At 41.4% G+C, this 16,024-nt stretch overlaps 1 protein-coding gene across 1 annotated transcript; it reads right to left on the bottom strand.

Annotated features, from left to right (window-relative positions):
* Positions 1 to 1,483: 1,483 nt before the first annotated feature.
* On the bottom strand, positions 1,484 to 10,126 carry adsl (adenylosuccinate lyase). Its single transcript, NM_001005457.1, has 13 exons — positions 9,866 to 10,126; positions 8,167 to 8,370; positions 7,865 to 7,909; positions 7,703 to 7,782; positions 7,212 to 7,383; positions 6,684 to 6,730; positions 6,117 to 6,207; positions 5,642 to 5,711; positions 5,289 to 5,436; positions 4,964 to 5,054; positions 4,262 to 4,351; positions 3,159 to 3,335; positions 1,484 to 1,624 (listed from the first exon to the last, which is right to left on the bottom strand). Exons 1-13 carry the CDS (start codon positions 10,073 to 10,075, stop codon positions 1,538 to 1,540), a joined length of 1,512 nt encoding a protein of 503 aa, NP_001005457.1. The 5' UTR covers positions 10,076 to 10,126; the 3' UTR covers positions 1,484 to 1,537.
* Between the last annotated feature and the right edge of the window lie 5,898 nt (positions 10,127 to 16,024).

Raw genomic sequence — 16,024 nt, 5'->3', positions numbered from 1 at the left:
CTTCTCCTATCTTGTAGGCAAGAATGAATTATTTATGGTGCTGGTTTCACTTTGGACTAAAAATAATCACAATCTTCAAAAAGACCACTTTATTATCCTTATAGATCCTCCCAGGTCCCCAGTGTGTTTTAAATGAGGGAAGGGTATGTCCTAATGGCCCCTGCCAGATGCACAGTAGGAGGGGGATAGCCAATCACAGCCCGGCAGACACACAAGCAACTACTGACTTCAGTTCCCTGTTAGGTAAGCCTAGCTGCCTATAGGCCCCCCTGCACAGCCTTGGAAAGGAGGCAGCAGAAAGTGGTGCCAGTGCTCCTGCATCATTCCCCCCACAAACCTCTACTTTTATTCAAACTCTGAAGCTAATGTTACAGTTTCAGGGTTTGGAAGAAATTCTTAGTTAGACTTGGAAGGGAACTATGTGCTAGGTATGTTGGATTTGCTAAGATTTTGTTTATGACAAATTACATGTGAAAAAAACCCAATAGATAATCTGCTTCAATGACAAGGAGCCTGGCATCAATTTGCCATCTTGTCCTAGCAATCCCTTGTTTTCTGGGGTACCCCTTGTTACTCTGGATTGTGTATATGTAGAGTAGGTTAAATGTTTGGATTGGGTTCTCAATGTTTCTGGCTCACTGTACTGCACATGCACACTGCTCAGGGCCGCCTCAAGGGATCCTTGGGATAACAGATGGAAGATTTAACCCAGGGATCTCCAACCTTTTTTTAACCATGAGCCACATTCAACTGTAAAAAGATTTGGGGAGCAACACAAGCATGAAAAAAGTTCCTGAGGTACCAAATAAGAGCTGTTATTTTGTAGCATCTGAGGACTGACAGCCTACAAGAGGTTCTGTTTGTCAGTAGACCTGGTTATTAGGCAACCAAAACTTGCCTCCAAGTCGGGAATTCAAAAATAAGCCCCTGCTTTGAGGCCACTGGGAGCAACATGTTGCTCCAGAGCCACTGGCTGGAGATAACTGATTTAAACTATAGCATTTTTTTCTCTGGAAAAAAGGCGCTTGTGAGGGGACATGATTACTCTGTACAAATACATCAGAGGGGATTATAGGCAGATAGTGGGGATCTTTTTTCCATACAATAAAACACAACGCCATCACCAAAGTAGAGTAAGACCCCTCTTAGCCTGAATCTGACCTGCAGATCCTGCACATTTCGGGTCGATGTGCTCATCACTAGGGCATTTAAGCCAATTATACTAATTAGGAGTGTTCAGATACTTTTGCCCATATTATTTGTGAATTAAAAAAAGTTCAACCCTCTGTATCCCCTAACACAATAACGTATTTCTGAATAAAATGCTCTGTGCTACCAGAGTAGCTAGACATAGAGAAGCAGCAGGTTATATTTCCAGCTACTTCAGAACAAACATGCTGTGACCAGTTGACAAATGGCAGTGTTCACACACAGCGAAGGGGCAAGCTGGGAAGGCACATAATTTATTTGTACAACAGAGCAGTGAAATTCAGGACTTTATTTTATCTGCAAAATAAATATTTCTGATTGACACATTTCACAGGTCCAGCTCAATCTTCACATCCATTTTACTCTGATAAGGACTCAGCAGTGGAATCACCTCCTCCTTTAAAAACTTCAGCACCTACAGACAGGATAAATACACTGAAAATTAAATTCCATAGGGCTCATTTGCAAACCCAAAACGCAGCATGGAAAAAAAAGGTGTCCATTTGTTTTGCACTTTGCACACTACATTTACATGTGAGCTAATAGCCGCAGGCCTCTGGTTTCGTGCACAGAGATCTGAGGCTTCATTCACTAATACAGAGCTGATTGCATCAGTCAGCTCTGGATTGGCACAGGAAAGGGGGGTGGGGGGGGCACATAGGAGTCCCCCCTTTCTTGCATGTCAGGCTCAAGTTAGGGATAGGCAGAAAACACAACCAGCATTGGGGCCCTGTCCTTACTGACTGCCCAAAGCTGTTCTTTTGATCCAAACACTAGGTTATTCAATAGGCAAGAGATTTTTCTAAGGATTTTTCTCCTCTAACCCTGTAACTAAACATTAATCTCTCGAGGGGCTAGATGAGATTAGGAACAAGACACAAGGAGGCATCTGAAATGATTATGATTCAGTGAATTATATAAAGTATTTTACAGGATGAAAAATAATTTAGGTACATTCAACACATTTGCTTTTTAAAAAGGACCATGTCAAGGGGGGAAGCTATACAGGAGGAAAATGAATTTATCAGCATATACATTCCACTCGCCCAGGAAACCTGAGCAAATGGTTTTTCCATTGCTTTTTCTGTATGGGATACACTGTATATGGGATACGGGGATCAAGATTTTTTTTGCTGCCACCTAGTGGTGGTTAAAAGCCACCCACATGTCCAGGCAGTAATTTGAGAAAATCCTGTATCGCTCCATTAGCATACCAGGAGGGCACAGGAACCGCAGAATGCCCCAAAATTATAATAGAAGCAAAGCTTGTAGACCAGTGTGAGTACAGGTTGCAGTACCTTCCACTGTCTTGGGGTTCAATGAATTTTAATCTTGGAAATTGATCTTGGAAAAGCCCCAAATTTAGTGGGGTGCCAATTCGTTAGATGTGACACTATGTATCAAAGTGTGAAATTTGAGCTCAGCACAGAAAAATCCTCCACTTTCTGTTCATTCCTATGGGATTTTTAGAAGCATATTTATCAATAGGTAAAAGAGTTCACCATTTGATTTATATGCTTTTAAAATCCCAAAGGAATGAACAGAAAGTGGGGGAATTTTTCTGTTGTGAGCTCTAACCTCACACTGATAAATCTGCCCCTTAGGCTGCCAAGTGAGTACATGCAATGAAGTAAACAGATGGAACATATATTTTATAGAGACACGGCATTGGCTACATCTTACTATAAGTAAATGCCCATTGACATGTTTTCAGGGTCGGAACCAGGGGCAGGCATAAAAGGGACCAGCCTAGGGCACAACTATGGGGGGGGCCTATCCCTAGTCCGCACTCTCTTACTGCCTCCGGTGCTTGACAACCTGTGCACCCACCCCCCAATGTGATAAAGCATGTGTGTACGGGAGAGGGTGGATGGTAGTGGATGAGGTGGCTGGCCAGGTTGCTTAGGGTACACCCCTGCATGCATTGCCGAGATAGTGCTCTGTCTGACCTGCTGAGGTGCCCGGCCTGTGAAGGACTTCGGATCAAGCAGCTGTTCCAGATGAGCATGAATTGGGGCAAAGTAAGAATCAGATTGGATTCTGAAGATAAGGTCATTGTCTCCTCCTTCTTGTTTTACCACTGCAGCCGCTTGCTGGGAGAGAACTCGGATTCGCTCATGGCAGTCCTTGTATATAGAAGAAGAGCACAGAAAAAATTTAATCAAAGCCATACATGGAAAAACATGCGTAAAAAAAAGTGCAGTTTGTAATGTATCATTTTTCACAGTTAATGTGCAAATGTTAATTGCATAATTTCAAGTTCAGCAAGGTTTTATCCCATACACTGCCCACTGCAAACATTTAACTGTTGGATGGGGTCACTTAATTTCAGAGGTTCCCAAAATCTATGATTTTAGCATAAAGGTATCATTGTGTTTTGTATAACATTCACAAATCTACCAGTTCACATTAATTGCCATTGCAAGGGGGAAATTAACCAATGACCTTTCAATTTATGCTGCTTAGAGTGCACAACAACCAATAAATTGGTCCAGTAGTGCAAAGCCTGGACGTGATGATGTAAGCATATAGGAAGGTTCCAAATAGGCCGCTCCCATCCCTTCAGAAAACTGATCAGAGAGACAGGACTGATTTAACAGGTATAAAAAGTAGCTTTTACAGTGGCCTTTTTACTTGTAAAAAGGATTTTCTGACATGCTGAGAGCATTGCTGGTGGTTTTATAAGATTTGCAACCCATTGAATTGGCTCAGTTAGTAAGTTCCACAAAGTAAGATTAAAATATAACCCCCTTCTTGACATGAGCTTACTCAGTTGGGCTTATGTAGAAAAGGTACATATACACCATTTGAACTTTCAGCTATAAATATAAATGTCACTATTTTATTAGCAGATATACCTAATTCAACATATTGCAAGAAACCTGTGATACTTAAACAATTTCCCTGCCCTCTATTAGGCTCACAGTGTAAAGGTGGCCATACATGCTACAATTACAATCTTTCCCAGCACCACTGATTGTAGGAAATAACTCCAATAAAATAACTCCATAAAATAACTAGAGACTTAAGTTGCGATGAGAGGATGACTGACCTGCCTGTTTCCTCCATTCTTCACCATTGCCATAATGATATTTTCTGTGGCCATAAAGGGCAGCTCTTGGCGGATTCTTCTTTCAATCACCTAGTGAAAGATATTCAGCATCAGCACCCTATGAAATCTAACAAATTCTACCTGTTGAACACTTCCTCCTGGGATTGAGTAAGCACTCCATAATGACACGCCTTATCCTTATGTAAGTGCAATTAATTAACTCCTCTTTCATTAAGTTACCCTGTGCTAAAAATGATTTTATGTGTCAATCAATGTAATAAATATGTAAGAAAAAACCTTGAAGCTAAAAATATTTATGTTTTTTTAAATACACTTCTAATGACCAGGCAATAATATGATTTCTGGGGTTGGGGCAGTACCCTCTCGCTCTATAGTCCTGGACTGGCAGCACTTGGGCACTTCTCTTGTAGACTGGATTTTGGATAGATTCTGTAAACTAACATTTTAGTTAAATATAATTATATGCCCATACAAAGCAAAAAAGTGCTACTTTATAACTTTCTGTTGTATCATGAAATAAGCAACTAACCTTTAAAGACATACACACAAAAAATTGACCAAATAAATTTTGACCAAAATTATTTTGGTTTTCATTTAGCCAAACAACTTAACCACAGTTTACAATATATGGAACACGGAGAAGAAAAGGCAATGGATATTTATAAATGGGTACCGTCTTACTTTTGGATACACCACCAATCCTTCCGAAATGTTCTGCAGAGTGCTAAGAATGATATCTGCAGTGAGAAAGGCTTCTGCCAAACATACTCGTCTGCAGAGAAAAACAACATTAATGTTAATTTCTCAGGGTTAAAAGATCTATTAATGGTCCAAGCACATAGGCCCCTTATAAGAAAAAAAAAAAAAATAGACACACAAAAAAGGGGGGGTTGTGGGAGCATGCCAAAGCTAAGTAAAAATATACAAGTACATTGGAAGTGCAACTGATCTGACCAAGTTAACTACAAACATACAAAACACAGAGGGGATTGATCAAGTCAGCTACCTGTTGGCACTGTCATCTAGTGTGCGTTCAAACCACTGAACTGAGGCAGTCTGTAGCGGGTTCATGATGAGAGTCATAAGGTGGCGAGCCAAGCTGCAGCAGCGTTCTGAGCGCATGGGGTTTCTCTTGTAGGGCATGGCACTAGAACCTAGAAGCAAGATGGTCAAACACCACATGAATTAGTGTGACAATCTCCTGGCACACTTAGCCTATCAGTACATTCCAGGGTTAGTAGGGCTTGGTTGTACTGCCTGTACAGCACTGCATATACATGTAGAGATATAAAAATAAAGATATACATACACATACTGCAGCACAAAGGCTAATTTATAGCTCATATGAAGATGTCTTACCGATCTGTTCTTTCTCAAATGGCTCTTCAAGCTCTTTCAGGTTTGCCAGTAAACGGATATCAGTGCAAATCTGGAAAGGGAGATTATCTGTTATACCAGTAGATATTCCTTATTTCCAAATAAAGTGCTATTTTGCGTTTTTCTAATCACAGTGCAACCTTACAAGGATCCAGCTGACACAAGGGTTCTCCCTTTTTCATTTATATGAAGTGTTAGCAATAGGATATTAGAGAATATCTGGGTTTTACCCATAAACAGGTTAAAAGATGGGCAGTGCTAATTTATACCCCCTAGAGGGTTTATGGCTGTATGGCCTATTCACTTGTACACTCTGCAAAGTAGCACGTGCAAACAAACAATGGGAACTACTGATTAAACTGTTGATTTGGCACATGGTTATAATAATTAAAAACTAGCTTGCTACTGGAGCTGTTAGCAAGAAATAGTTTCAACATGGGTAGCAGTTTCCTCTTACCTTGTGAACAGTCGCCCCTAAACTAGCCAGGACAGACAGCACCTCTACATCTACCTTGCGGCTGTAAGTTTGTCCAGTCACTATATAAGCCCTAAGAGAAAACACAGTAGGACAAAATCCATGCAGAATCCTATACATTAAGTGATAAGTGTGTTATGTGGTGCTGCTTGCTATATAGTAAGTAGCAATTAACAGCAATCCGTACCAACTGCCTGCAGAGTGTCATTGTGATTTTTTTTTTTTTTTGTAAAAATAGACGTGGCTGTAATGAAGCAAAAATAGGCTAGTGTGACATGTTCAAAGGTGTATGACCCATTGCTTAATAGGAAATAATTAAGTTACACTGATGCACTACACTGGATGCTCTAGTAAGTACTGACTGCGGGCATGCATGTAGTCCATCTCAGTATGGCACGAGTGAGGTACCAGTAACTAAGAGTACTGAGGCATGGCTAGAGATGGCAAACCAAGGTTTCTGTTGTAACTCTATAAAAACCAATACCGCACCAGTTTTGCCTGTTTTTGCAAAGCCACATCGAAATGGAATTTTTCTGAAAAGCCCAGTACCTTTTAAATCCTGCCTTAGAAGTAACCATTCTGTCCAATTCCTCCACCTGTTTTTAAACATAGAAACTTTAGTTAAACATGGAAATCTGAATGTACTGAGTCCACAGCAAATTCAGTCGGTGCCCCCTCCACTTAAAGAACCCTATTGTTAAAACCACAAAGCAATGGCAATAGCCTGGTACAGGTGCACTTAGCGAAGAAAAATGACACCTTCTGGGATCTGCATTAAAAGAAAATGGGTAATAGGAGTATAAATATTAAGGTGAAGTAGGCTGAGGCCTAAACGTAGCCTGCACAGTGTTCTGAGAATGAATCTTCTATAACATATGCAGTTCTGCTAGTGTAAGTTCTATATTGTATGCCATTGCATGTTCTAGATCATATAATGTTCTGCTAGTGCAATTTCTAGATGACAAAAGGTTCTGCTCGTGTGAGTTCTAGATCATGGGATGTTCTGCTTTGCATCATCAGTGTTGGTATTTATGTAGAAGTGAGACAGACACAAGAAAAAGAATAGGGTTAAAGTACCTTGTCATGATCACCATCAAAAAGCTGCAGGAAGCTGGCCTGTGTGCCTGTAGTACCTTTCACTCCTCGGAAGCGAAGGTCATTCCTGGCTCGCTCCAAGTTGCGCAAGTCCATGCACAAGTCCTGAAGCCAAAGGCATGCACGCTTCCCCACAGTTGTGAGCTGAGCTGGCCTGGCAAAAGAGAGAAGCCACCACCATTCATGATTTGCATAGGGGGGAAACAAAAAGATCAAAGCATGATACGAGCAATAACAGAAACTTATTTTTAAATGAATGAAGATCTTCCAAGGCTGCAAGACTGTCCTGAAAATGAACCATATTATCTTGCTTATAAAAACTAAACCTCTGTGTGCCTGGCTATTGCCCTGATCTATGGCCAGTGACAGGCAAAAGTGTAAGTGCACAGCAAAAGCCCTGTGCTGTCATATTTAGAACTAAATCTAGTTTAAAAATCCACAAATAAATACAATTAACAGTCACTGCTACTTACTGGTAGTGGGTGAATCCTAACGTTGGCATCTCTGCGTATCTTTCTGCAAAATCAGCCAAGCGGCTTATAACTCGAGCAAGCTAGGAGCCAGAGCAGAGGAACTGAGTCAGCAGACAGAGAGGAGAGGAGCAGAAGAAGCAACAGACACAACACAATATTTACCTTTGGAAGCAGCAGGTCAAAACCATCACGTAGAACAATCAGGTCCTAAAGGTGAAAATACATATTCGTTGGATTGCATGGATTCTATGCTGCTTGTTGCAAAAAGTTATGTATCTATAAACACTGCCTAGGGAATTGGAGCTAAGGCTTATGCCATATAGGACTTTTGTTGTTGTTGTTAAGGAAATCTGTAAAGTTTTTTGGTTCCTTATTTTGATTACCTACAAATGATAGATGGGTAATGGCATGCTCATCATGTATAAGGAGAAGTCCTTGCCTGGGGTAAGAGGTGTCGTACTCACAGTGTTGTCTCCCACGTAGCAAGAAGTGGCTCCGAGATGAATGACTGGGGCAGCTTTGGGGCAGCAGTGTGCAAACGTGTGTACATGTGCCATAACATCATGCCGCAAGCGCTTTTCTTCCTCCGCTGCCATCTTAAAGTCAATATTTTCCAGGTTGGCCTCCATCTCCTGGATCTGTTCTTCTGTAATGGGTAGCCCCAAACTCTACAAATGCACAGGAAAACCAACTCACAGTCTTGCACAGGCAGGTTCCCCAACTGTCTTTCTTTCAAACATTCATTCATTCAGTTTGTTGAAAAAATTGAAATACTTGAGATCAAGACAGGGAAAACAATCCCTATAATGCAGTTTGTAGCAACAGCGTGTTTTATTTAATCAGAAGTTTCCAGTATTTTCAAGGCCAGGACAACTTTAAACAATGTGGTTGTGTCTGTTTTGCTAAATCTGACTCAACTGCAGTAGGAACAGCACGACTGTGTCAAAAGAATTGCCAGGCTGTGTCTGCAATGACACCAGAATTCTGGGGAAACAAATGTTGAATTGTGGGGAAAAAAGCATGACAACTGTGCTGGAATTGTACTTCGCTCAGTGTACTTGTGACGTAAATGAGCCCTCTAGGCTTTCTCTGACACTCTTCTATGTCACTGGCACACAGAGTTAAAACGAAGGGCTGTTGAGGAGAACTGCCTGCTGGACTGTAAAGGTTTCTTTGCAACAGACCCCCATATGACTCAAGATAGCTTGCAGCAAATGCCACCCCCAGGGTGTCTAAAAATAAAGTGAAACCCTGCATCCCACCCCCTTCAGACTATTTCCATTAACCCCTTAATCATCAGAACAAACAATAACAATATGTTTCCACTTATACTTTGCTAAGGAGAAACTGTTTCACTATCCAGCTTTATTGGCCAGTCATTAGGAAGGGAAAACTAATATTGTGATTTACTATAATCTGTTCTTTTCTTTTACTAACGCTGACACAAGGGCTATGCTCGCTCATGGGCAAATTGGGGTCAGTCAGCACCCAAGGCTCTTCTTAATGTGCATAGGGCAGTGGGGACTTGCCTCCTTGAACCAGACAGTAAGTATGGGGTTCCAAAAAATTGCACCTAACAGTGCTATAAGGGGTTTCTTTGCATATTGTTACCCTTTCATATATGACACATAAACGATAAGTCAAGTTCTGGGATGTTAAAAGTAATATGACTTTTTGCTCCTTAAATTTAATGAAATCACTTGAAACTCGCTTCAATACAACTGGCCCTGAATGTAAGTATAGGTAACACTGGCGCAGCAGTTAGCGCATTTATTGGCGCCGTACTTTAACATTTGGCAATATGAAGCGAGTTTGAAGTGGTGTGTAGAGCGTTAGGCAGCCGTGCCGGTGTGTGGGAATGAGTGTAGGTGTGAGGGAGATCCGTGTGCGCAGCGAATATATTCGGTATCTGCGCCCAAAGCCACGCCCTTCCTACAGGCCAAGGTCAAGGGAACACAGACTGGCGATGTGACATGGGGGTGTCAGGGTTTAATGAGCAAGCACATGTGTTGCACCGCGCCGCTACGCACTAGGAATTGCCACAAACACACTGGGGCGCAAACGCGCTGCGGGACGGGGGAAACGCAAACACTAGCGCTACGTTCACTAACCACTCACCTATCCGTGCACCCAGTTTCCCCCCCCCCCCCGTTTCCCGCTTACCCGTTGGGCCTGCCCCAGCCATAACCAAAGCCGTCTCCACGTCTGAAATTTCTTGCTGTCACTGAAATTGAAGGCCATTTCCCGGCTGGCGTACCTGGAGACCAGCGGCGACCTATACCTCATAACCTCTTCGGGCCCGGGAGTCAGCGGGGACACGCTGCCCGTAACTCGGGGATTGCTCTCCCCACTTAACCCGCTGCTCCCGTCCATGCCTCAAGCTGTTCTGCTTGCACAGGAGACACATCGAATGAGGGAAACTGCTTGCCACCCCCAAGATGGTAGCAAGTAAAAGCCTCTCAGAGTTCGCCATCTTGTGTGTGGCAAACCTAGATTAACTACATTATACATTTCTAGTTAATACTATAGAAACCTCCGCTACTGCCGAGCAGCACACATATCCACCGCAGCATTGAAACTGAAAGCTTGAAATATTAACTATTGAACAACATAAATATCCCTAAAGCCAGGGGCAATGAAAGAGTTCCTTAGAAGTGTATTAAATCACACTGTATATAAGGTGTATATAAGCATGGTATCGATTAGGAATTAATTATTAGGCAAGTTTAAGAGCTCTAAAATCCCTTTTTAGCAGTTTGGCCCACTTTTGGATCTTGTTTCTATGGATACTGCAGAGTTAAAGTGAAAGGGAGTGAAAGAATTGCCCAGTAACTTACACATGCAGGTTGTTTATTATAGATACAGATATATCATGGAGCACATATTAACTAATGGTTTTTAAGTGGGTTTTCTGTAATTACTATTCTGTATTTTTATGTTTTCTAAAGTTTATTTAGACTTCACCTCTGGAATTCTAGTTTTGAGCTTGTTTCACTGAAAGCATTTTGAATACTGAAGGAAAGCAAACAGCCCCATCTAGTGGCAGCATCTTCCATTGTGGCACAAATGTTCCCTTGCACAGGATTAATTACTCTGTGAACTGCATAAAAATAATTTGTTCTGATTTAGAAAAGTCAATATTTTTCCAATTGGCTTTTTTATTTCGAGTGCCATTTCGCTTATTTCTAACATTTTTCCAAGTGAAGTTTAGGTTTGCTTTCTGCATATAATTGTTCATTTTTTTTTTTGGAAAAGCATCACCTGTCTGTGCGTACAGTGACCCAAGCAGCCAGATAAGCCACACTGGGAGCTGTAAAACAAAAGTGAAATTATCTTTAAAACAAAAAATACATGGCAACGGCAAACATTTGACCTCAGTTGGGATTGTACCAAGGTTCGGGGGGTGCTGTTTTCTCTAAAGCTTTACAGAAACCTCCCTCCCAACCATTCTCCTGAGATTGGGCAGGTGGGGAAGGGGAGGGGCAGGTAGCGACTGCAGTGCAGCAGTGATCCCCAACCAGTGGCTCGGGGGCAACATGTTACTCACCAACCCCTGGGATGTTGCTCTCAGTGCCCCCAAACCAGGGAGTTATTTTTGAATTCCTGACTTGGGGGCAAGTTTTGGTTGAATAAAAACAAGATTTACTACCAAATAAAGCCCCCTGTGAGCTGATAGTGTGCATAGAGGCTGCCTAATAGCCAATCTTAGCCCTTATTTGGCTCCTCCATGAACTTTTATGGTGCTTGTGTTGCTCTCCAAGGCTTTTTACATTTGACTGTGGCTCATGAGTAAGAAAGGTTGGGGATCCCTGCAGTACGTTCTAGGTACGCCATTGGTCTGTGCTATATAAATACCAAGAAATAATATTTACCTTTTTTTCTTAGGCACCAACCTTGGAGTAGTTTTTTACATATACTAGTAGGGTTCTTACAGCAATGAGGTTAGCATTATTCATAAATGTGTGTCTTGGGATAAACTGGTCAAATCTTGGGCAGAAATGTTGTTTAAATGGTAAAGGTATGAAATTAGCCTTAAAGGAGAAGTATACCCATTTTTGTACTAGAGGGCCAACCTCCCCTACTGCACCACCAGACTCATGAAAGAGGCGCCCCAGTCCCACTGTGCCTGACATGCAGAGATGCACATCTGGGTTGACTGGTGCTATGTTTTGCTATGTTTGGCCGTGTCACATCTTGTTGTTGGTTCTGTAATTGAGAAGATGATTCAGTAGCATATCCACTGAACAGGACAAGTAGTACCTGCACCCGAGGCAATACAACTTGCCCACCAACCAGAGCTGAGGAGTTGGAAGCAATTTTGGGTACCTGGAGTCGGAGGTGGAAAAATGTACCAACTCCTAATAAATTTAAATTGTAAAATTACAATATGTTCCAATGTCCTATTTCACAGATAATAGTAGATTGTAAGCTCTTGTGAGCAAGGCCCTCTGACCCGATTGTTACTCTAAATGTCCTTGTTTGTAAGCTTTTTAAGATCCCTGTTTGTTTAAATTTATTGTGAAGCGCTGGGTAATTTGCTGGCGCTATATAAGTAAATGATGATGATGATAATAGTTATAATAAAGTGCTTCTCTGCTGGAAGAATAAAGCCCTGTGTGCAGTTGTTACACTAGTGTGAAGTTCAGCTGAGCTATTAGAACTTTTATTTCATTTTTTGTCTTTTGTTTAAACTTTAGGTTTAAGGAATGTCTGTATTTCTATAATAAATAAAATGCCACAATGACTTAGGTTTAGTTATAGACTTTGTATGTTGTGTTCTTTCAGTCAACATGGAAAATACATTAGTATATTAAAATAAAGAGTCGGAGGTACCATAAACTAAAGAGTCGAAGAATTTATGTACTCCACAGCCCTGCCACTAACCCTATGCCCAGGGGGTGTCATATTTTTATTTAATAACTGTATTTTTGGTGGTATATGTGCAGTGGAAATCAGTATACCAACCACCTTTATTGAAAAATGTTGGCACTTCTCAAGGGAGTTAGGCCTGGAGGTTTAGACAGCTGTAGTCCTGAACAGGATGTCACATTCTGAGACGACAGGGTTACCAGATAGATCAGGATCCCGGCACACAAGCCTAAACCATGGAAAAACATTGGGCTCCCCCCCCCACTATACTATACCATTTGGAAAACTAAATTAGTAAAGAAATTTACTGAAGTAAATAATTTTGATATGTGTATGACTTTAACCCTTTAAGTGCCACATATCTGGTGTACTTTTATTTATGGGAGCGGGGGACTTCGCTCCCCGCTCATTCCAAAACCCCTAGGCAACGAGCAGAGGCGGGGAACAAGTGGCCCCTGGGGTGCGATCGCCCAGGGGTCCCAAAGGAAATTTCAGGCACGTGGTTACTACATGCCTGTTTCCTGTTCTTCTACCTCCCCCCCGTGTCGCCAAACAATCCTCTGGTTCCTGCTTGCCCTCCAGGACGATCTGCCTGCCTGCCTGCCTGCCTGCCAACCCCCAGGTTAGTGTCAAAGAACACATGAACATTGTGGATAGTGTATTTGCTAACTGCACTGTGCAATATCTTTTTGAATGTTATTTTGGTACATATATTACATTTTTGGTGATTTTGGTGCATTTTAGCCATTAACTGTAAAACTAAATTGCCCAAGACAAAATATTCAAACTGTGATTCTGACTGCAGATACTAGGTGAGGAAAAAAAGCATTGATTTTAGTGGTTTTATCAGATTTTTGTGATTTTATTGCATTCTGCATTGTTCTTTGTTACTTGTTTTTGCTCCATGCAAATTGTGTTTGCTATATATCAATTTGGGTGCCTCTGTACGCCACATAGTTTTTAAATCTATGCACAATGTGCATCAAACTGTTCAGTGGACCCTTGGGTTTCATATTTAAGATGTTTTTTCTTGGTACCTAATGTTATGTGGGAGATAAAGTGCTTGGAAGCTCTGAGGAGATTTTTTTTGAATTTTCATAATTTTTTTTATAGAAACTGCTAAATTCAGGAAAGCTTTGCTGTTTGGTACTTAGTTACATAGTTACATAGGGTTGAAAAAAGACCAGTGTCCATCAAGTTCAACCCATCCAAGTAAACCCAGCACCCACAACCCACACCTACCAATCTATACACTCACATACATAAACTATATATACAACCACTAGTACTAACTGTAGATATTAGTATCACAATAGCCTTGGATATTCTGATTGATCCAGAACTCATCCAGGCCCCTCTTAAAGGCATTAACAGAATCTGCCATTACCACATCACTAGGAAGGGCATTCCCCAACCTCACTGCCCTCACCGTGAAAAACCACCTACGCTGCTTCTAATGGAAGCTCCGTTCCTCTAATCTAAAGGGGTGACCTCTGGTGCGTTGATTGTTTTTATGGGAAAAAAGTACATCCCTCATCTGCCTATAATCCCCTCTAATGTACTTGTACAGAGTAATCATGTCCCCTCGCAAGCGCCTCTTTTCCAGAGAAAACAACCCCAACCTCGACAGTCTCACCTCATAGTTTAAATCTTCCATCCCCTTAACCAGTTTAGTTGCAGTCTCTGCACTCTCTCCAGCTCATTAATATCCTTCTTAAGGACTGGAGCCCAAAACTGCACTGCATACTCAAGGTGAGGCCTTACCAGGGACCTATAAAGGGGCAAAATTATGTTCTCATCCCTTGAGGCAATGCCCTTTTTTATACAAGACAGCACTTTATTTGCTTTAGTAGCCACAGAATGACACTGCCTGGAATTAGACAACTTGTTATCAACAAAAACCCCTAGATCCTTCTCCATTAAGGAAACCCCCAACACACTACCATTCAGTAGATAGTTTGCGTTTATATAATTTCTACCAAAGTGCATAACTTTGCACTTATCAACATTGAACCTCATTTTCCAGTTTGCTGCCCAGTTATCTAATTTTGTCAAATCGCTCTGCAAAGCGGCAGCATCCTGCATGGAACTTATAGTTTTGCACAATTTTGTGTCATCAGCAAAAATAGAAACAGTACTGTCTATGCCCACCTCCAGGTCATTAATAAACAAGTTAAAAAGCAAAGGCCCAAGGACTGACCCCTGCGGTACTCCACTAACAACACTGGTCCAATTAGAAAATGTTCCATTTACAACCACTCTTTGTACTCTATCCTTCAGCCAGTTCTCTATCCAATTACAAATATTATGTTCTAGGCCAATATTCCTCAATTTGATCATTAACCTTCTGTGAGGTACTGTATCAAACGCTTTAGCAAAATCTAAGTAGATGACATCAACTGCCATTCCAGCATCAAGGTTCCTGCTCACCTCCTCATAAAAGGCGACTAAATTAGTCTGGCAAGATCTGTTACGCATAAAACCATGCTGGCACAATCTAATAGTATTGTGAACTGCAATGTATTCAAGTACCCTATCCCTTATTACCCCTTCCAAAAGTTTTCCTACTACTGATGTCAGACTAACAGGCCTATAGTTTTCAGGCTGAGAACGGGGTCACTTTTTAAATAACGGCACCACATTAGCAATCCGCCAGTCTCTCGGCACCATGCCAGACCTCAACGAATCCTGAAAAATTAAGTGAAGAGGTTTGGCAATCACAGCGCTCAGCTCATTTAATACCCTGGGATGAATCCCATCCGGCCCTGGACCTTTGTTTACCTTTACATGTTCAAGTCTCTTTTGAATTTCCTCCCGAGTGACCCACGCGTCAGTAGCTAAATTACTAGAACTGGGCATATTAAAAGGAAAGCCTTCATTATCTGGCTCCTCAGATGTATAGACAGATGAAAAATAAGAGTTCAAAATGTCAGCTTTTTCCCCGTTCTCATCAACCAACGTACCCCCCCGTGATAATAAAGTTCCCACCCCTTCTTGCTTCATTTTTTTACTATTCACATAATTAAAAAATAATTTAGGATTCTTTTTACACCTAGCTGCAATATCCCTTTCCATTTCTATTTTAGCTTGCTTGATAGCTTTTTTGCATGCTTTATCTGCTTCCTTGTACCTGATGAAAGTTTCTGCTGTCCCAGCTAACTTGAATGCCCTAAAAGCACGTCTTTTCTTACCAACCTCGACAATAACACTTTTATTCAGCCATAAAGGTTTTGCTTTGCGATGCCTCTCCTTGCTTACAAGGGGAATATACTGTTGTGTATACCTACAAAGCAATGTTTTAAAGATGTTCCATTTTCCTTCTGTGTCTAACCCCATGAAAAGCCTTTCCCAGTTGACACATTGCAGAGATGCCCTTATACTGGCAAAGTCTGCACGTCTAAAATTGAGTGTTTTAGTTACTCCCTTATAGCGCTGTCTCTGCAGCATATCTCT

Source organism: Xenopus tropicalis, chromosome 4, assembly GCF_000004195.4.
Source record: "Xenopus tropicalis strain Nigerian chromosome 4, UCB_Xtro_10.0, whole genome shotgun sequence".
NCBI classification, from domain to species: domain Eukaryota; kingdom Metazoa; phylum Chordata; class Amphibia; order Anura; family Pipidae; genus Xenopus; species Xenopus tropicalis.
Note: the sequence above shows the minus strand (reverse complement) of the source record. Positions and strands in the feature narration are given on the sequence as shown.